Genomic DNA, 17,480 nt, shown 5'->3' on the forward strand with positions numbered 1-17,480 from the left:
ATCCACCCACCTTGGCCTCCCAAAGTGCTGGGATTACAGGCATGAGCCACCGCACCTGGCCCCTATGCTTTCTAATAGAGACCCCAAGTGTTACCAAAAACCGGCCCATGCAGCCCAAAGGGAGCTTGTCAGTTTCATGCATCTGGGTATCATCAACACGGAGACTTCGCTCCTGTCTGCTACTGATGAGTGAACAGTGGGAATGAGTTCTCCTCAGGGTGGGAGGTCAGGCAGCCCAAGGCTGGGGCTGGAGGAGAACCATGCACTTACGTTCATATATTTCACGTCAAGTTCTATCTTCTTCTCCAGCTCATGGATAATCTCTTTGTGGAATTTTTTAAACTGTTAACAGAAGGAAATAAATTCACACCAGATTTGAGACTTTAAGCAAAGTAAGTTCTAAAACCTAAAACAAGTGTATTTTGCAAACAGGAACACAGATCACGTACATTTTCATCAAGACTCTCGTTGAGTTTCTTGTGGGTACTTGAAATCTCTATGAGGACACGTCCTGGGAACAAAACCAGATATGTTAGCAGAAAGCCATTGCATATTTTTTTTTGTTTTGAGGTGGAGTTTTTGCTCCGTTGCCCAGGCTGGAGTGCAATGGCACAATCTTGGCTTGCTGCGACCTCCGCCTCCCGGGTTCAAACAATTCTCCTGCCTCAGCCTCCCAAGTAGCTGGATTACAGGCGTGTACCACCATGCCCGGCTAATTTTTTGCATTTTTAGTAGAGATGGGGTTTCACCGTGTTGGCCAGGCTGGTCTCGAACTCCTGACCTCAGATGATCAACTGCCTTGGCCTCTCAAAGTTCTCGGATTACAGGTGTGAGCCACTGCGCCCGGCCCATTGCACAGTTTTGTAAAGTATTAGGGAAAGTAAAACAGAACAGGGAAACACAGAAATACACTGCCCTCAGGGTCTCTATGCATCACCCCCGACACACATCAGGAGCACGATGGGGTCCCCACAGTGGCTTCCAGGGGGACACAGCTGAGAGCAAACGGCTTCTACGACATAATCAATCAGACTCTTCAAACTCACATTCAAACTCTCATGCAAACTCTCTTCAAATTCACATGAGTCTTTCTGTTTTGCCTTTTGTTTTTTGAGTCAGAGTCTGGCTCTGTCACTCAGGCTGGAGTGCAGTGGCATGACCTTGGCTCACTGCAGCCTCCACCTCCTGGGTTCAAGCTATCCTTCCACCTCAGCCTCCCAAGTAGCTGGAACTCCAGGTGTGCACCACCACACCCAGCTATTTTTTTGGGATATTTTGTGGGGAGGGGTTTTCACCATGTTGCCCAGGTTGGTCTTGAACTTCCGACCTCAAGTGACCCGCCCACCTCAGCATCCCAAAGTGCTGGGATGACAGGTGTGAGCCACTGTGCCTGGACCGCGTGGCCCTTTCTATATTTACTTGTTCCTGAAGCCGAGTTCTGTACATCTGATTTAAATTTTGAAAGTGTCTCACAAATGATTACTTTGGTCGTCACAGAAGATAACTCTAAGAATAAACAATGATTTATTTTTATCGAATCCCCAGAGTAATCGGATTATCTGTCAGGCACGAGAGATAAAGGCTATTTCTTTTTTCTCATGTTAGTTCTTACAATGTTTTGGAAAATCCTAACGCCAGGGGAACCCGCAGCAGGAAGAGTGCTCAGCCTGCCTCTCCTGGGAATACACCAGCCCCTGAAACCAAGTACAGTCACGTGACGGGGAAGATGTCTAGGACAGAGGCGCCCACCGCCGAGGGCAGCAATCAGGTCCCTGGGTTTGCAATCACATCTCTGCAGTGTGTGCCAGTGCACCAGCTCTCTGCTACCTTTCTACAGGTGACATCTGATAAAGGTGAACGAGGGCCTCTCTCTGCCAACTTATCTGCAGGAACCAAATGGGTTTCCTAGGGTCTGACACCTAAGAAATGGGAGAAACACATAGAATCATCTGGAACTACCGTTACCACCACCATCAAACAATGCCGACCAACAGCAAAATGTGCCAGTGGACCATCCTACAGCTCAGCGGCCAGATGAAAAGGAATTCCAGGCCGGGAGTGGTAACTCACGCCTGTCATCCCAGCACTTTGGGAGGCTGAGGTGGGCGGATCACTAGGTAAGGAGATCAAGACCATCCTGGCCAACATGGTGAAACCCCGTCTCTATTAAAAATACAAAAATTAGCTGGACATGATGGTGCGTGCCTGTAATCCCAGCTACTCTGGAGGCTGAGGTGGGAGAATTGCTTGAACCCGGGAGGTGGAGGATGCAGTGAGCCGGGATTGCGCCACTGCGCTCCAGCCTGGGTGACAGCGTGAGACCCTGTATCCCCGCCCCCCAAAAAAGGAATTCTAGCGGGGAACTGAGAGGCTGCAGGGGAGGAATCTGAATGAGGACTGTGGTAGAATATGGGGAGAGAGAGAAAGCACAGACTGGACTATGGCCTCAGCTACGATCGCCATATGACCCTATTGTGTTCTGTTCTAGGGACATCTGAGTCTCACACTGGCCACCCAGGCTTCCCTTGTCCCAGGTTAGCATTCAACCCTTGCTGAACACAGCCACGCAGATGTCCCATCGGGCACACCTCATCCTCAACATGTCTCGAAGTGACCTCTCTGGCTGCCCTGCATTCTCTAATTCCAGCTCTCAGCTGCCAGCCAGCCAAGGGTCAACCTCTCGCCCACGTGTAATACCTGATGACTAAGACTCTCTCCCTTGGGGATACGAGGCCATCATCGGAGCCACCTGTAGGGTGCAGCCATGTCCCTTCCCAAGCTCTGTGATCTCTTCCTTGCCCAGGACAGAAGGCATGGGGAATGGCGTGTGAAGTCACCAAGACATGTTCACTTGGTGATCTGTTCCACCAGAGGTGGCAGAGGATTCTCCCATCCACCCCCAGCCCACAGCACTCACGTCCCACCATGTGGGCTTTCGAGGAGGTCCTCTCTCAAGCCTGCCCAACCCCAACGCCTGCTTCCATCCCTCATCCTCTCTCTGGACTCCCAGCTTGTCACTTCCCGGATTCCCGGATCACCTTCCTCACAGATGCCAGGGATCTTTCCAAATGCAGGCGTAACATGTCACTCCCCTCCTCCCCCCATGGTGTTCCAGGGAAACCAGCTCCCTTGCTGTACTTCAGAGCCCTCTGCAAACGGTGCTGCCTAGACAAGGTGGGGTCAGAAGCTCTCAGAGAGGCAGAGCTTGCAGGGCTTGTGACAGGTATATAACCTAGTCCCTAAGCCCTGTGGGATTTTATGGTGCTCCGATGGAGGAACTCAACTCGATGGCTAAACACGGGGAGTAAAGACAGAATCATCCCAGCGCTCAGGGCTCCACCCTCCGAGTAAGCGAGCTTCCCACTCCACATCCTTAACAACGCCAGCTTCCTCTTCCAGAACGTGGCACGAGAAAACCAACAGACCAGAATTCTTCGCAAAAGCCACCTGCACACGGCCGAAAGCATAATTCCACGGACATGCCATTTTACAGCCCCTCGGTCCATTCAGATACAATCTCAGTTACTTTCACATCTATTTTAAACCCACAAACAATTCCTCATTGGGGATGAAATATAAACAACAACAAAATCCACTCCAGTTATTTAGAAAATCAGACATTCTATTCTTGGCAAGGGAGATCTACTTAAAAAAAAATAAATAAAAACGTCTAAAAATAATGTGGCTCAAAGCATTCGGTGATTTGAGCTAGAGGAAACGCATTCACATTTTTTTCTCATACTGTTCTCTTTCATGAACTTTATTTCCATAACTTTATATAATGTGGATCTCTGGGAAGCATGCTGCCAAAACCAAGGCGTGTGCTAGGGTGGACGCCAACACTGCTGAACCTGGTGCTCTGGCCTGGCCGGGCCCCTGGGCACGCTCCATGCTCCTGCCTGTGGCTTCCCGCCGCGCAGGGGAGAGGCGCAGTGAAGCAGCTCTTTCACTCTGCGGGCAGGCGGGCAACACCTGGCCTTGTTATTCCTGTCCCTCACTGCTCCTGGAATTCAGATGCCCGCCTCACAGCAGCTGCCGCCGCGGAGTCCGCGGTCACAGAAAGGATTAACACACATCTTGGCTGCAATTCTGCAAGCAGCCGAAAGTGTATCTTGAAGCGGAAGATGAAAACACCCTTTATGTTCCATCTGCAGAAGCTTCATCTTAAATAGAGCAAGTGTTACTTTATGTTTAAAATGCGATGCCACGTGGGTTTGTTTGCTCTTAGTTCGGTAACCTACTTTTTCATAAATTACATTTGAGAAGGAAAAAAAAAAACAAACCCTGAAAATATTTGAGGGTGAGGCGAAGCAGGCATAGCCCGGACTCAGATGAAGCAGAGCTAAGTATGCGTCCCGACAAGAACCACACCACTGTGCTGTGCACACTGGGGCGCCTGCTTCCTTTTCCCCCGGTTATGTTTGGAGTCACCCTTTGGGAAGGAACTCAGCGCCGTACTGTGATTCAGTCTGAGTAAGGGGCAATATACACGTATTTCAAAAGCATGAACTCGACATAACTCAAAGACATTTTCTACCATCAATTTTTTCTCAATATTTGCATAAATAATTCACACAGAGTGTTACAGCTTTATGAGAGTTTGTCTAGCAGGTTGTGGAAATCCCCAACAAAAAAGAATGGTTAATGGTGGCATCACTCTCACTTTAGAAACTGTGAACAAATATGCCCAACATTTTGGACAATATTGCATAAAGAGATGCATTTAGCCAATAGGTGGTATGAAGTTAAAACATAATGTTAAAGAATAAAACTTCAGGAAAATTATTGGTATGAACTCATAGAACATTTTCACTGGAAACACAGGGCCAGGCGTGGTGGCTTAAGTCCCAGCACTTTGTGGGGTTCAGGCGGGAGGATCACTTGAGGCCAGAAGTTCAAGACCAGCCTGGGCAACATAGTGAGACCCCCGTCTCTACCAAAAAAAAAAAAAAATTAAAAATTAGCTGGGCTTCATGGAACATGCCTGTAGTCCCAGCTACTCAGGAGGCTGAGGCAGGTGGATCACTTGAGCCCAGGAGTTCGAGGCTGCAGTGAGCTATGATGGCACCACTGTGCTACAGCCTGGGAGACAGAGCAAGACCCTGTCTCCAAAAAGAAAAAGAATACAGTCATAGGACTATTAATATATTATCTTCATCAGTTCACAGTACAAATTTAGAGGAACCAGATGGAGATTACTAATGTACCTGAACTGCATAGGACATGTAGGCATAAAGATTCTTTCCATTTACATCTGATAATGGATAATCAGAACCTGCTTTATTTCCAGAGAACACAGAGCAACACCTGAGTCATGCACTACTTCCTACACTTCACTGCAAGTGGAATCAGACGGTAAAAAGTGGAAGCAGCCAATCTAGTACTGTTCTAAAGCTATGCTGCACAGATTAAAGTAAAATTGATTAATAATATCATTGGAGGCCAGGTGCAGTGGCTCATGCCTGTAATCCTAGCACTTTGGGAGGCTGAGGCAGGCAGATCACAAGGTCAGGAGTTTGAGACTAGCCTGGCCAATATGGTGAAACCCCATCTCTACTAAAAATACAAAAATTAGCTAAGCGTGGTGGCAGGCGCCTGTGGTCCCACCTACTAGGGAGGCTGAGGCAGGAGAATCACTTGAACCTGGGGAGGCAGAGATGGCAGTGAGCCAAGATCATGCTACTGTACTTCAGCCTGAGCAAGAGTGAGACTCTATCTCTAAAAAAAAAAAAAAAAAAAAAAAAAAATCATTGGAGGCCAGGTGCAGTGGCTCACGCCTATAATCCCAGCACTTTGGGAAGCCAGGGTAGGTGGATCACTTGAGGTCAGTAGTTCAAGACCAGCCTGGCCAACATGGGAAAAACCCCATCTCCACTAAAAACACAAAAATTAGCCAGGCGTGGTGGCGCACGCCTGTAATCGCAACTGCTCGGGAGGCTGAGGCAGGAGAAGTGCTTGAACACGGGAAGCAGAGGCTGCAGTGAGCCAAGGTCGTGCTACTGCACTCCAGCCCGGGTGACAGAGTAAGACTTCATCTCAAAAAATATATATGCATGAAAAAATAATAAAAATAAAAACGTCATTGGAAGAAGGACTGATTTTTTTCTGACAATTTTCCAAGTTTCAAATGGGATGAGGCGAAAACAGGGGAAGTAAAAGCAAACCGCTCCCCAACACACACACATGATGCGTTAAATAAATGAGTATGGGCTCTGAAGAGTAGAATCACCCACACTGAATCAGTGTGGAGGCAGATTAGCAACCACAAACGTGACCAAATTCGAAAGGCTCTGTCAGCATCTGAGAACTTGCAGTCCCTGGACGCAGCTGGAGGTAAGGTGCCCTCCTCCGGTTAGTACCAACACTGCACAAGTTGGGTGCGGTGGCTCACACCTGTAATCACAGCTCCCAGTTTTGGGAGGCCAAGGCAGGAGGATCGCTTGAGCCCAGGATATGGGCAACACAGTGAAATCCCATCTCTACAAAAGATACAAAGGGGCCGAGCGCAGTGGCTCAAGCCTGTAATCCCAGCACTTTGGGAAGCCGAGATGGTGGATCACGAGGTCAGGAGATCGAGACCATCCTGGCTAACATGGTGAAACCCCATCTCTACTAAAAAATACAAAAAAACTAGCTGGGCGAGGTGGCAGGCGCCTGTAGTCCCAGCTACTCGGGAGGCTGAGGCAGGAGAATGGCGTAAACCCGGGAGGCGGAGCTTGCAGTGAGCTGAGATCCAGCCACTGCACTCCAGCCTAGGCGACAGAGTGAGACCCCATCTCAAAAAAAAAAAAGATACAAAGATAAGCTAGGTGTGGTGCGTGCCGTGCCTGTGGTCCCAGCTACTCGGGAGGCTGGGGCGGGAGGATCACTTGAGCCCAGGAGGTTGAGGCTACAGTGAGCCATGACTGTGCCACTGTACTCCAGCCTGGGCAACAGAGCAAGGCGCTGTCTCAAAAAAACAAAACAAAAACACGTACAAACAACCAATGTGTGTGTGTAGGGGTGACCCCAAATAAGTGATAGGGTGAGCGTTGCATGGATCATTCCTCTGTGTCTAGCTGCTGGCTTAAACAACAGCAGCAGCACATCCTAATCAATGTCTTACACGGAGACTGTAGTTACTCTGCACTGTGCTCAAAACTTACTCACTTAACTAGCGGGTATGCCACAAGAGCCGGCTTGAAGGAGCTAGTACTGGCCGTGAAGCAGCTCATACTGGGACAACTTGAGCACCAAAACAGTTAAGGCAGTCATAAATTATAAGTCATTGAAAAGTCTAGGAATCCACGAGTCCACAGTCAACAGATTAGAAAAAAGAAATGGGGGACCAGGGGCGGCTCTTGCTAGAAGTAGAGTTGCACAGAGCCAATCAGTAAATGAAGAGGGAGTAAAGAGATGGAAAATCAACACCACAGGGCAGGGAAGACTTGTCTGGGCAGAAATCATCAACAGATGCTCAACTAGGGCACGAGTGTTGACGAGGAAAGAGATTTGCATGGTTTGAAAGTGTTTTCCCCACCAATTGCTTACGAGTCGTGATTAAAAAAAAAAAAAAATCCTTAACCATCCAGTGTAGAGATCAGACAACACCTTCAATGGACAATCAAAACATAACAAATGAGAGGAAAATGAACACTGTGTGCTCAAATTTTATACTCAGCAAACACAAAATGACTTGGACAGTATTCTAGCTGAGACCACACAATCTGAATCCAATCAGGGAGATCCGGTATTTAAAAGTGAGGATCCTGGCCGGGCATGGTGGCTCATGCCTGGAATCCCAGCACTCTGGGAGGCCAAGACAGGTGGATTGCCTGAGGTCAGGAGTTCGAGACCAGCCTGGTCAACATGATGAAAACTCTGTCTCTATTAAAAATACAAAAATTAGCCGGGCATGGTGGTGCGTATCTATAATTCCAGCTACTTGGGAAGCAGAAGCATGAGAATTGCTTGAACTTGGGAGGCAGAGGTTGCAGTAAGCTGAGATCACGCCACTGTACTCCAGCCTGGGCAAGAGAGCAAGACCCTGTCTCAAAAACAAAATGAAACAAAACAAAACAAAAAAAGGCAGGCATGGTTGGCTCACGCCTGTAATCCCAACACTTTTGGAGGCTGAGGCAGGTGAATCACCTGAAGTCAGGAGTTTGAGACCAGCCTGGCCAACATGGTGAAACTGTCTCTACTAAAAATACAAAATTAGCCGGGCATGGTGGTGCACACCTGTAATCCCATCTACTAGACAGGAGAATCACTTGAAGCTGGGAGGCAGAGGTAGCAGTGAGCTGAGATAGGACCACTGCACTCCAGCCTGGGCGAAAAGAGCAAAACTCTGTCTTCAAAAAAACAAAAAGGAAGATTTTGTATTCCTGACTATTCATCCTTGTTTAGAATTTCTGATATGGGTTCATGCCTGTGCCAATTCTTTACTGCAGTACTAAATGGATTTACTTATTTCTTTTTAGAGAGGAATAAAATGATTTCATCTACCTCTGGCAGTTAATCCTGTGCTTGCTGAGGGAGGTAAGGGGGAAAATGGAGAAATGTGTTAACAGGAGAAATATTTTCAACATTTTGCTTCACAGCGAGGTCCCTGGCAACCTCCATTTTAGAAAATGATAGACATGGCTGGAGACGTGTCTCCAAAAAGAGTTGCAACCAGAAATCCAAACACTGTTTTTTTTTCTTGGAGGATGGGTTCCCTTTTAGACACAGCACAAATACAACTTCATCTTATATATAAGTCTAGAATGGATTGCTCAGAGGACATTGATTTTTTTCATACTAAAAAGTCAGAAGCGACTGCTGACCCCTGAGTAATATAATACAAGATCTTTAGGAAGAAGAGCTCATGAGGAAGATGGGAAGGCTGGCTGAGGAGGTTGGAGAAAGGCCAGGCGCTGTGAAAGGGAAAAGATTGGATGCAGCTTCAGAAGGCAGAAGCTTCTGGATCATCGGCCTCTACAGAGACTCAAGGACACGAAGACGGGCAAAGGTCACAGCATCCGCAGGAAGATGCAATGACGTCAGACGGGCCTCTTAGTACCTGTGCATCCCCGGGAAATCCCATCACCTCTTTCTGCAGTATCTCTTGGAGCTGTGGTATTCTCATCTGTGCAGAGTGCCTGCTCCACAGGTTTCGGGGGGTACCGTCTTTCCAGTGTTCTGGAGAGAAACACTGGCTGCTGAGGTGCCCCAGTCTAGTCACATGGAGCAAATGGGTTCAATAACGCACTGGCTTGCACCTGCAGTCCCAGCTACTTGGGAGGCTGAGGTGGGAAGACTGCTTGAGCCCAGGAGTTCGAGACCAGCCTGGGAACATGGCAAGATCCCATCTCACACACACACACACAAAATTCAGAACACACACTAACAAAAATGGGCCCACACACTCCTCAACAGGCCATTTTCTGGGTACTTGTTTTCTGGAAATAAAATCCACACATGCGATTGTTCAGCCTGTAGTCAGCATTGTTTGGTGCACTTTCCATGTATCCATCTATATATTCAGCTCGACACTTCTGTCATAGCCTTTCTTTCCCCAGTCCCAGAGTCCTCAAAGGAAAAACTGTCAATCTCCTATTACCTAAGGGAACATACCTGTAGAATATACTCTCTTTTCCTCTATCTCTTAAGACCTTAAACAGAATACTGAGCACCTCAGTCTGAAGTGCTGACATTTCTCCTATAGTTTAAGTTGCAGCCATCAGGACTGATCCATCAGAGAACACACACAGCTGGTCACTGTTGATGCAAAAACAATCGCAAAGGCACTTCCGGTTTCCACTCCAGCACGTCTAAGAGCTTGGAGGTCGTCACTCCCTTATAACAAAATAAGCTAAACAAATGGAAACAAGCTAAAATAAGAAACAGTGATTCTGAGATTCATGACAGAATTAAGCTCACAGGGTAAAGATGTGCCCTGAAAACTAGACAGACAGGTGGATGCAGAGACTCACAGTTCACACGGAGCAGAGACCAATGCTGGGGCCATTCCTGGCAGAAACTCTTACACTGCAATGATGAATTGCTGGGGGCTTGGCATGGAGGAGTCTGAGAGTTCAAAACTTCAGGGGGTCAGTCTTTGGGGGCAGTCCCCACACTTTCATGAGTTTTATGTCTAGAAGTCCCACCACCTTCTCACTTGGGAGGTTGGAGAAGATTCCCCTGGGGCTTCTGGTGGAGGCGGTGGGAGGCAAACATTCTAAAGTATGCCCAGAGCTTTGTTCTGTTCCAGCTATGTTCTCTGTACGGAAGGCCAGGCCTCAAGGGAATCTGCTGTAATAAAGCCTTATCCGACCAGGGAAAGGGCGACTTGCTAACTCCAGCCCCCTCCAGTCTTCCTGTCTCAAGCAGAGGGAGGGAAAAAAAAAAAAAAAGACTCAGAAACTCTTCTGAAAGGCATCCCAGGAACTCTGGCCTATCACTCCACACCCATCCAAACACAGGGATTTAAACATAAGAGGAAGATTCTTCCCTTCCCCAGTACTTGACCACCAAGTTAACCATCAACATGGCTCCGGGACAGTATCTGTGGGTTACAGCACAGAGTCATACGTAAGACACAGGCTTCATTTAGAAGAATTTTCTTGGGAAAACCAAAGACAACAACAGAGACAAAAAAACAAGGACATCGGAGGAAAATCGAAGCCTCTGACTCTGCTACAGATACAGCTTCCTCTATCGTTAAATCCATGCTAACTCCTAGCCAGATAAACACAAATCCTCACACACAAGGCTCATCTACCTCAGTTCCTATTACCCGACACGTCATGAAGCTTCTAAAAGCAACAAACATTACAGGCATGCTAAGAAAAAACAATCTGAAGAGACAAAGCAAGCATCAGAACCAGATTCAGATGTGGGAGAGAATCTGGAATTATCAGACAGAGAACTGCCAAGCACTATGACTAATACGCTGAGGGTTCCATTGGGAAAAGTGGGCATTACGCAAGAAGAGATGGGTAATGGAAGCAGAGAGATGGTGTGTTAGTCCGTTTTGTGTTGCTTATAAAGAATACCTGAGCCTGGGTAATTCATTAATAAAGGAGGTTTAGGCTGGGCGTGGTGACTCACACCTGTAATGCCAGCACTTTGGGAGATCGAGGCGGGTGGATCATCTGAGGTCAGGAGTTCGAGACCAGCCGGACCAATATGATGAAACCCTGTCTCTGCTAAAAACACAAAACTAGCTGGGCGTGGTGGCACATGCCTATAATCCCAGCTAATCAGGAGGCTGAGGCAGAAGAATTGCTTGAACCCAAGAGGTGGAGGTCGCAGTGAGCCGAGATCGTGCCATTGCACTCCAGCCTGGGTGACAGAGCAAAACTCTGTTTCTAAAAACATAATAAAAATAAAAAATCAAGGAGGTTTATTTGGCTGATGGTTCTGCGTGGTACCAGCATCTGTTTGGCTTCTGGTGAGCCCTCAGGAAACTTTTACTCAAGGCAGAAGGCAAAGTTGGCACAGGTATGTCACATGGTGAGAGAGGGAACAGGAGAGTTGGAGGGGTGCCCTCTCTGTTAAGCAACCAGATTTTTTTTTTTTTTTTGAGACGGAGTCTTGCTCTGTCGCCCAGGCTGCAGTGCAGTGTCATGATCTCAGCTCACTGCAAGCCCCGCCTCCCAGGTTCATGCCATTCTCCTGCCTCAGCCTCCTGAGTAGCTGGGACTATAGGCGCCCGCCACCACGCCCAGCTAATTTTTTGTATTTTTAGTAGAGATGGGGTTTCACCGTGTTAGCCAGGATGGTCTCAAATCTCCTGACCTTATAATCTACCTGCCTTGGCCTCCCACAGTGCTGGGATTACAGGCGTGAGCCACCGCGCCCAGCAAGCAACCAGATCTTTATGTGGCCCTAATACGGTGAGAACTCACTTATTACTCCAACGAGGGCACCAAGCCATTCACAAAGGATCTGCCCCCATGACACAAATACCTCCCACTAGGCCCCACCTCCAATAGTGGTGGCCACATTTCAACATAAAATTTGGAGCAGACAAATATCCAAAATATATCAAATAGAAACTCAAAGATTCAAAAAGAAATACTAGAAATCAAAAACACTGAAATGAAGAAACAAAGAATGCCTTTGATAAGTTCACCAGTAGACTGGACACGACCAAGGGAAGGATGAATGAGCTTGAACATATGTCAGCATAAACTTCCGAAACTGAAATGCAAGGAGAACAAAGAATGACAAATGAAACAGAATATCCAAGAACTGTGGGGAAATTACAAAAGGTGTAAATACCCATAATGGAAATACCAGGAGAAAAAGAGAGAAGGGAACAAAAAGAATACAAACTGATGTGATAATATCTGAGAATCTTCCAGAGTTAATGACAGACACCAAACCATAGACCCGAAAAGCTCAGAGAACACAAGACAGGATGAATACTAGAAAATCTACACCTTCGTATAGCATATTCAAACTGTAGATTAGCAAAAAGAAAAATCTTTTTTTTTTTTTTGAGACCGAGTCTCACTCTGTCGCCCAGGCTGGAGTGCAATGGCGCGATCTCGGCTCACCGTGACCTCCGCCTCCCGGGTTCAAGTGATTCTCCTGCCTCAGCCTCCTGAGTAGCTGGGATTACAGGCGTGCACCACCATACCCAGCTAATTTTGTAATTTTAGTAGAGATGGGGGTTTCACCATGTTGGCCAGGGTGTGTTTCGAAATCCTGACCTCAGGTGATCCACCCACCTCAGCTTCCCAAAGTGCTTGGATTATAGGCGTGAGCCACCGTGCCCGGCCGAGAAAAATCTTAAAAGAAGCCAGAGGAAAAGAGCACCTTGCTTCTAGAAGAACAATGATAATAATGACATCTGACTTCTATTTACAAACCATGCAAGCAAGAAGAGAGTGGAGTAAAATACTTAAGTGTTGTAAGAAAAAAATTCACCAACATAGAATTCTTCAGTAAGATCATCCTTCAAAAGTGAGGAAGAGATAAAGACATTCTCAGACAAACAAAAACTGAGGGAATTGGTTGCCAGTAGGTCTGACTTGCGAAAAGATGTTAAAAGAAGTTCTTCAGAAACAAAAATCACATAGGTCAGAACTTTGAATCTACATAAAGAAAGGAACAGGGCTGGGGGTGGTGGCTCACACCTGTAATTCCAGCACTTTTGGGAGGCTGAGGCGGGCGGATCACTTGAGGCCAGGAGTTCGAGACCAGCTTGGCCAACATGGTGGAACTTTGTCTCTACCAAAAATATAAAAATTAGCCAGGTGTGGTGGCGCACGCCTGTAATCCCAGCTACTCGGGAGGCTGAGGCATAAGAATTGCTTGAACCTGGGAGGCGGAGGTTGTAGTGTCCCACGTTCGCTCCACTGCACTGTAGCCTGGGTGACAGAGCATTCCATGTCAAAAAAAAAAAAAAAAAGACAACATTCTGGATATTTTAATGTCACATATTTTCAGTGAGGTAAGATGTAGTCTTCCAATACCTAAGGTAGTATTTAGTAAAGATGTCTCCTCCAAAAAGTGTAACAAAGTATTCAGGCCCAGCGCGGTGGCTCATACCCTCATACCGGTAATCCTAGCACTTTGGGAGGCTGAGGAGGGTGAATCACAAGGTCAGGAGTTCGAGACCAGCCTGGCCAACAGAGTGAAACCCCGTCCCTACTAAAAATACAAAAAATTAGCTGGGCCTAGTGGTGGGCGCCTATAATCCTAGCTACTCAGGAGGCTGAGGCAGAAGAATCACTTGAACCCAGGAGGCAGAGGTTGCAGTGAGCCAAGATCGCGCCACTGCACTCCAGCCCAGGCTACAGAAGTGAGACTCCGTCTCCAAAAAAAAAAAAAGTATTCATTATATGAAAGAGTAGGGAGACCCAGGGCTTAGGTGACAATTCTCTTATTAGGACTGACAAATTGATTCAGGAAGGAAATTAAATGTTTATTTCCCACTTGCCTTTTGATTAGCAATTAAACTGACTTAGTGTATCTACTCTACACAAGTACTGTTGAGTTAAAGCACAGGATTTGCAATAAAGAGAAAATATTTCCCAAGTTGGGTTTTAATGCACTAGTCTTATTTTAGCTAAAAGGACAATGTTAATTTATTCAACTGTATCAATTATGTATCACAAATAATTGATCAATTTTGCATCTATACACAGATGATGAGTGCTTGTTTCCTTTCTATTTTTTTGAGACGGAACGGAGTCTCACTCCGTCACACATGCTGGAGTGCAGTGGCGTGACCTCAGCTCAGGGCAACCTCTGCCTCCTGGGTTCAAGCCATCCTCCTGCCTCAGTCTTACGAGTAGCTGGGACTACAGGGATGCACCACCACGCCCGGCTACTTTTTGTATTTTTAGTAGAGACTGGGTTTTGCCATGTTGGCCAGGCTGGTCTTGAACTCCTGACCTCATGTGATCCACCCGCCTCAGTCTCCCAAAGTGCTGGGATTACAGGCGTGAGCCACCACGCCCAGCGGCACTCGTTTTCTTTATATCTGAATGTAACACAACATTAAAAGATTAAGAGTTTTCTACAACTTATTATATCGAGTAAATTAGCATTAATTATTCATCTTCCTTCTTCACTGATTAGTAGATGAAGGTTAAAATACAACCATTTTCATGCTAACAAAAATAAAAACAGGTGGATTATCAATAATGAATAAGGCTGACAACGACTTATTCCCTATGATACTACTAATTAACTGTAGGCATTTTTATTCAAGGCTTAAAAAAATGCTACATCTGGACTTTTAAACATTTCTTTAAAAATATTAAAATATGGGGCCGGGCATGGTGGCTCATGCCTGTAATCCCAGCACTTAGGGAGGCCAAGGTGGGTGGATCACCTGAGGTCAGGAGTTCGAGAACAGCCTGGCCAATATGGCGGAACCCCGTCTACTAAAAATACAAAAATTAGCCGGGCATGGTGGCACGTGACTGTAATGCCAGCTACTCAGGAGGCTGAGGCAGGAGAATTACTTGAATCCGGGAGGCAGAGGTTGCAGTGAGCTGAGATCGCACCACTGCACTGCAGCCTGGGTGACAGAGCAAGACACTGTCTCAAAAAAATAAAAATAAAAATAAAAATAAAAATAAAAATAAAAATAAATAAATAAACCTGCTGTCAGGGTGCGGAGGCTCACGCCTGTAATCCCAGCACTCTGGGAGGCCTAGACGGGTGGATCACCCGAGGTAAGGAGTTTGAGACCAGCCTGGCCAACATGGCAAAATCCCATCTCTACTTAAAAAAAAAAAAATACAAAAATTAGCTGGGAATGGTGGCATGTGCCTGTAATCCCAGCTACTTGGGAGGCTGAGGCAGGAGAATCGCTTGGGCCTGGGAGGTGGAGGTTGCAGTGAGCAGTGATCACGCACTGCACTCCAGCCTGGGTTACAGAATGAGACTTTGTCTCAAAAAAAAAAAAAAAAAGTCAGGTGGCATCCCTCCTCAGTTGACAACCTCCAGAGGCCCCACCTGCACCCGGGGTTAAGAGGTAGAGCCCTTGCCAGGACCCTCGAAGCCCTACACGACCCAGCCTCGTGCCTTCTGTCTGCAGACCTCATCCTTGCCTGCCCCTCAGCCACACTGGCGTACATGCGTGACCCAAGCCCACTAAAGCCTCAGGGCCTTTGCACTTGCCAGCTCCCACTAGAATGTTCTCCCCAGACACCTGCCTGATGAGTTCCCCCAATGCATGTCCCTGACCACCCTACCTAAGCCAGCTGCATCCCACCCCTTCTATCACTCGGTGGCCCCTTGCCTTTCTACTACCTGGATATTAGACTTGTTTATCTGTCCACCCCACTAGAATGTTAGTTCCCTGATGGCAGGGACTTCTGTTTCATTGATTTATCCCTAGTGACTAGAACAATGCCTACAAGACAGGCCATGCGCATTTAAATGAGCACACTGGGCCGGGCGCGGTGGCTTATGCCTATACTCCCAGCACTTTGGGAGGCCGAGACGGGTGAATCACCTGAGGTCAGGAGTTCAAGACCAGCCTGGCCAACATGGTGAAACCCCATCTCTACTAAAAATACAAAAAATTAGCTGGGTGTGGTGGTGGGCTCCTGTAATCCCAGCTACTCCGGAGGCTGAGGCAGGAGAATCACCAGAACCTGGGAGGTGGAGGTTACAGTGAGCTGAGATCGCGCCACTGCACTCCAGCCTGGGCAACAGAGCAAGATTTTGTCTCAAAATAAATAAATAAATAAATGAGCACACTGATATTTAAATATGAAAGAAAAACTACTGCAATTTCTTATTAGATATTTGGTTTTATGTCCTTTTCAGAATACCAAGAGATAACTACCCACCCCCTCAAACTAAGGGACAATTTTCCCCACGAACCAAGAAGACACAAACTCTGTACCCAATCCCAGTACTCCAGTCTTCATCTTCCTCCCTGGCTCACGGCTCCACGGTGGTGCCAAGGCTCATGTGTGGAATGTTACATTTTAAAAAGCAGTGCACAAAGTCTATAGGCACAGGTTTTAATTACGTAAAAACAGGCATTTAAAAATAATAGAGAGAGAAATTGAGTTTGATGTTTATTAGGTTCATTTCTCAGTAAAGGTATACATTTAAAAAACACGTAAAGCATATTTTAATTCCCATTTTAAAATGAAAGTATGTTTCTAAGCTTCCTGGGGGACTTGTAAGCTATTTTAAAATGTTAATATGAAATGGGAAATTAGGCAGGAGAATAAACATGGCATAAGATTAAAATGTTTAATCAAATATATTAAGGAGAAAAAGAGAGACCTCAGTAGGTCACAAATTTCTATAGTTATAAAAATGGAAGCTACTAACAGCCCTGCCTTCGAGTTTAAATGCCTGAGTCACACAGATCACCTTCAGTGCACCCAAGAGTTATAGGAACAGACTTACTCTGGAGTCTAAAAGTCCAGCTTCGTTGTAGAGCTCACCATTTAATGTGCCTCTTTAGTCACCTAGTAATTGTTATTTTACCTTTGAACCCATACTTCTAAGATATTAGTCAGTTTTGTTTTAAATAACTCAAAACCTTTTAGTCCTAGTAATACTAATTCGTATTTCAATTTGAAACAAGAACATACAAACCCAGAATCTGCAGCCTGGCACACAAAATAATGAGGCTCCATAAGGGTTTTTTGTTTGTTTGTTTGCTTTTTTGAGACAGAGTCTCGCTCTGTCACTCAGGCTGGAGTACACTGGCACGATCTCGGCTCACTGCAACCTCTGCCTTCTGGGTTCAAGCAATTCTGTCTCAGCCTCCCGAGTAGCTGGGACTGACTACAGGCGCCTACCACCACGCCTGGCTAACTTTTGTATTTTTAGTAGAGACAGGGTTTCACCATATTGGTCAGGCTGGTCTTGAACTCCTGACCTCAGGTGATCTGCCCGCCTCGGCTTCCTAAAGTGCTGGGACTACAGGCGTGAACCATCGTGCCCGGCCAAGTTTTTAAAAATTTATCTTCGGCCAGGCGCGGCAGCTCACGCCTGTAATCCCAGCAGCACTTTGGGAGGCT

General features: G+C 46.6%; 1 protein-coding gene and 1 pseudogene across 2 annotated transcripts in view; one reads left to right on the plus strand and one right to left on the minus strand.

Moving 5' to 3' along the window:
* Positions 1 to 17,480, minus strand: part of BAIAP2L1 (BAR/IMD domain containing adaptor protein 2 like 1) — a 112,957-nt gene that overhangs the window by 30,263 nt on the left and 65,214 nt on the right. For both annotated transcript variants that reach the window (XM_028845539.2, XM_077996182.1), the window contains exons 4-5: positions 450 to 511; positions 271 to 342 (exon numbers count right to left, since the gene is read on the minus strand). In XM_028845539.2, the coding sequence (XP_028701372.1) occupies positions 271 to 342; positions 450 to 511 (134 nt within the window). The remainder of the gene's footprint in view (positions 1 to 270; positions 343 to 449; positions 512 to 17,480) is intronic.
* LOC114677220 (U7 small nuclear RNA) lies at positions 4,578 to 4,627 on the plus strand (annotated as a pseudogene).

The sequence above is a fragment of the Macaca mulatta genome, chromosome 3 (genome assembly GCF_049350105.2).
Source record: "Macaca mulatta isolate MMU2019108-1 chromosome 3, T2T-MMU8v2.0, whole genome shotgun sequence".
Classification (NCBI taxonomy): domain Eukaryota; kingdom Metazoa; phylum Chordata; class Mammalia; order Primates; family Cercopithecidae; genus Macaca; species Macaca mulatta.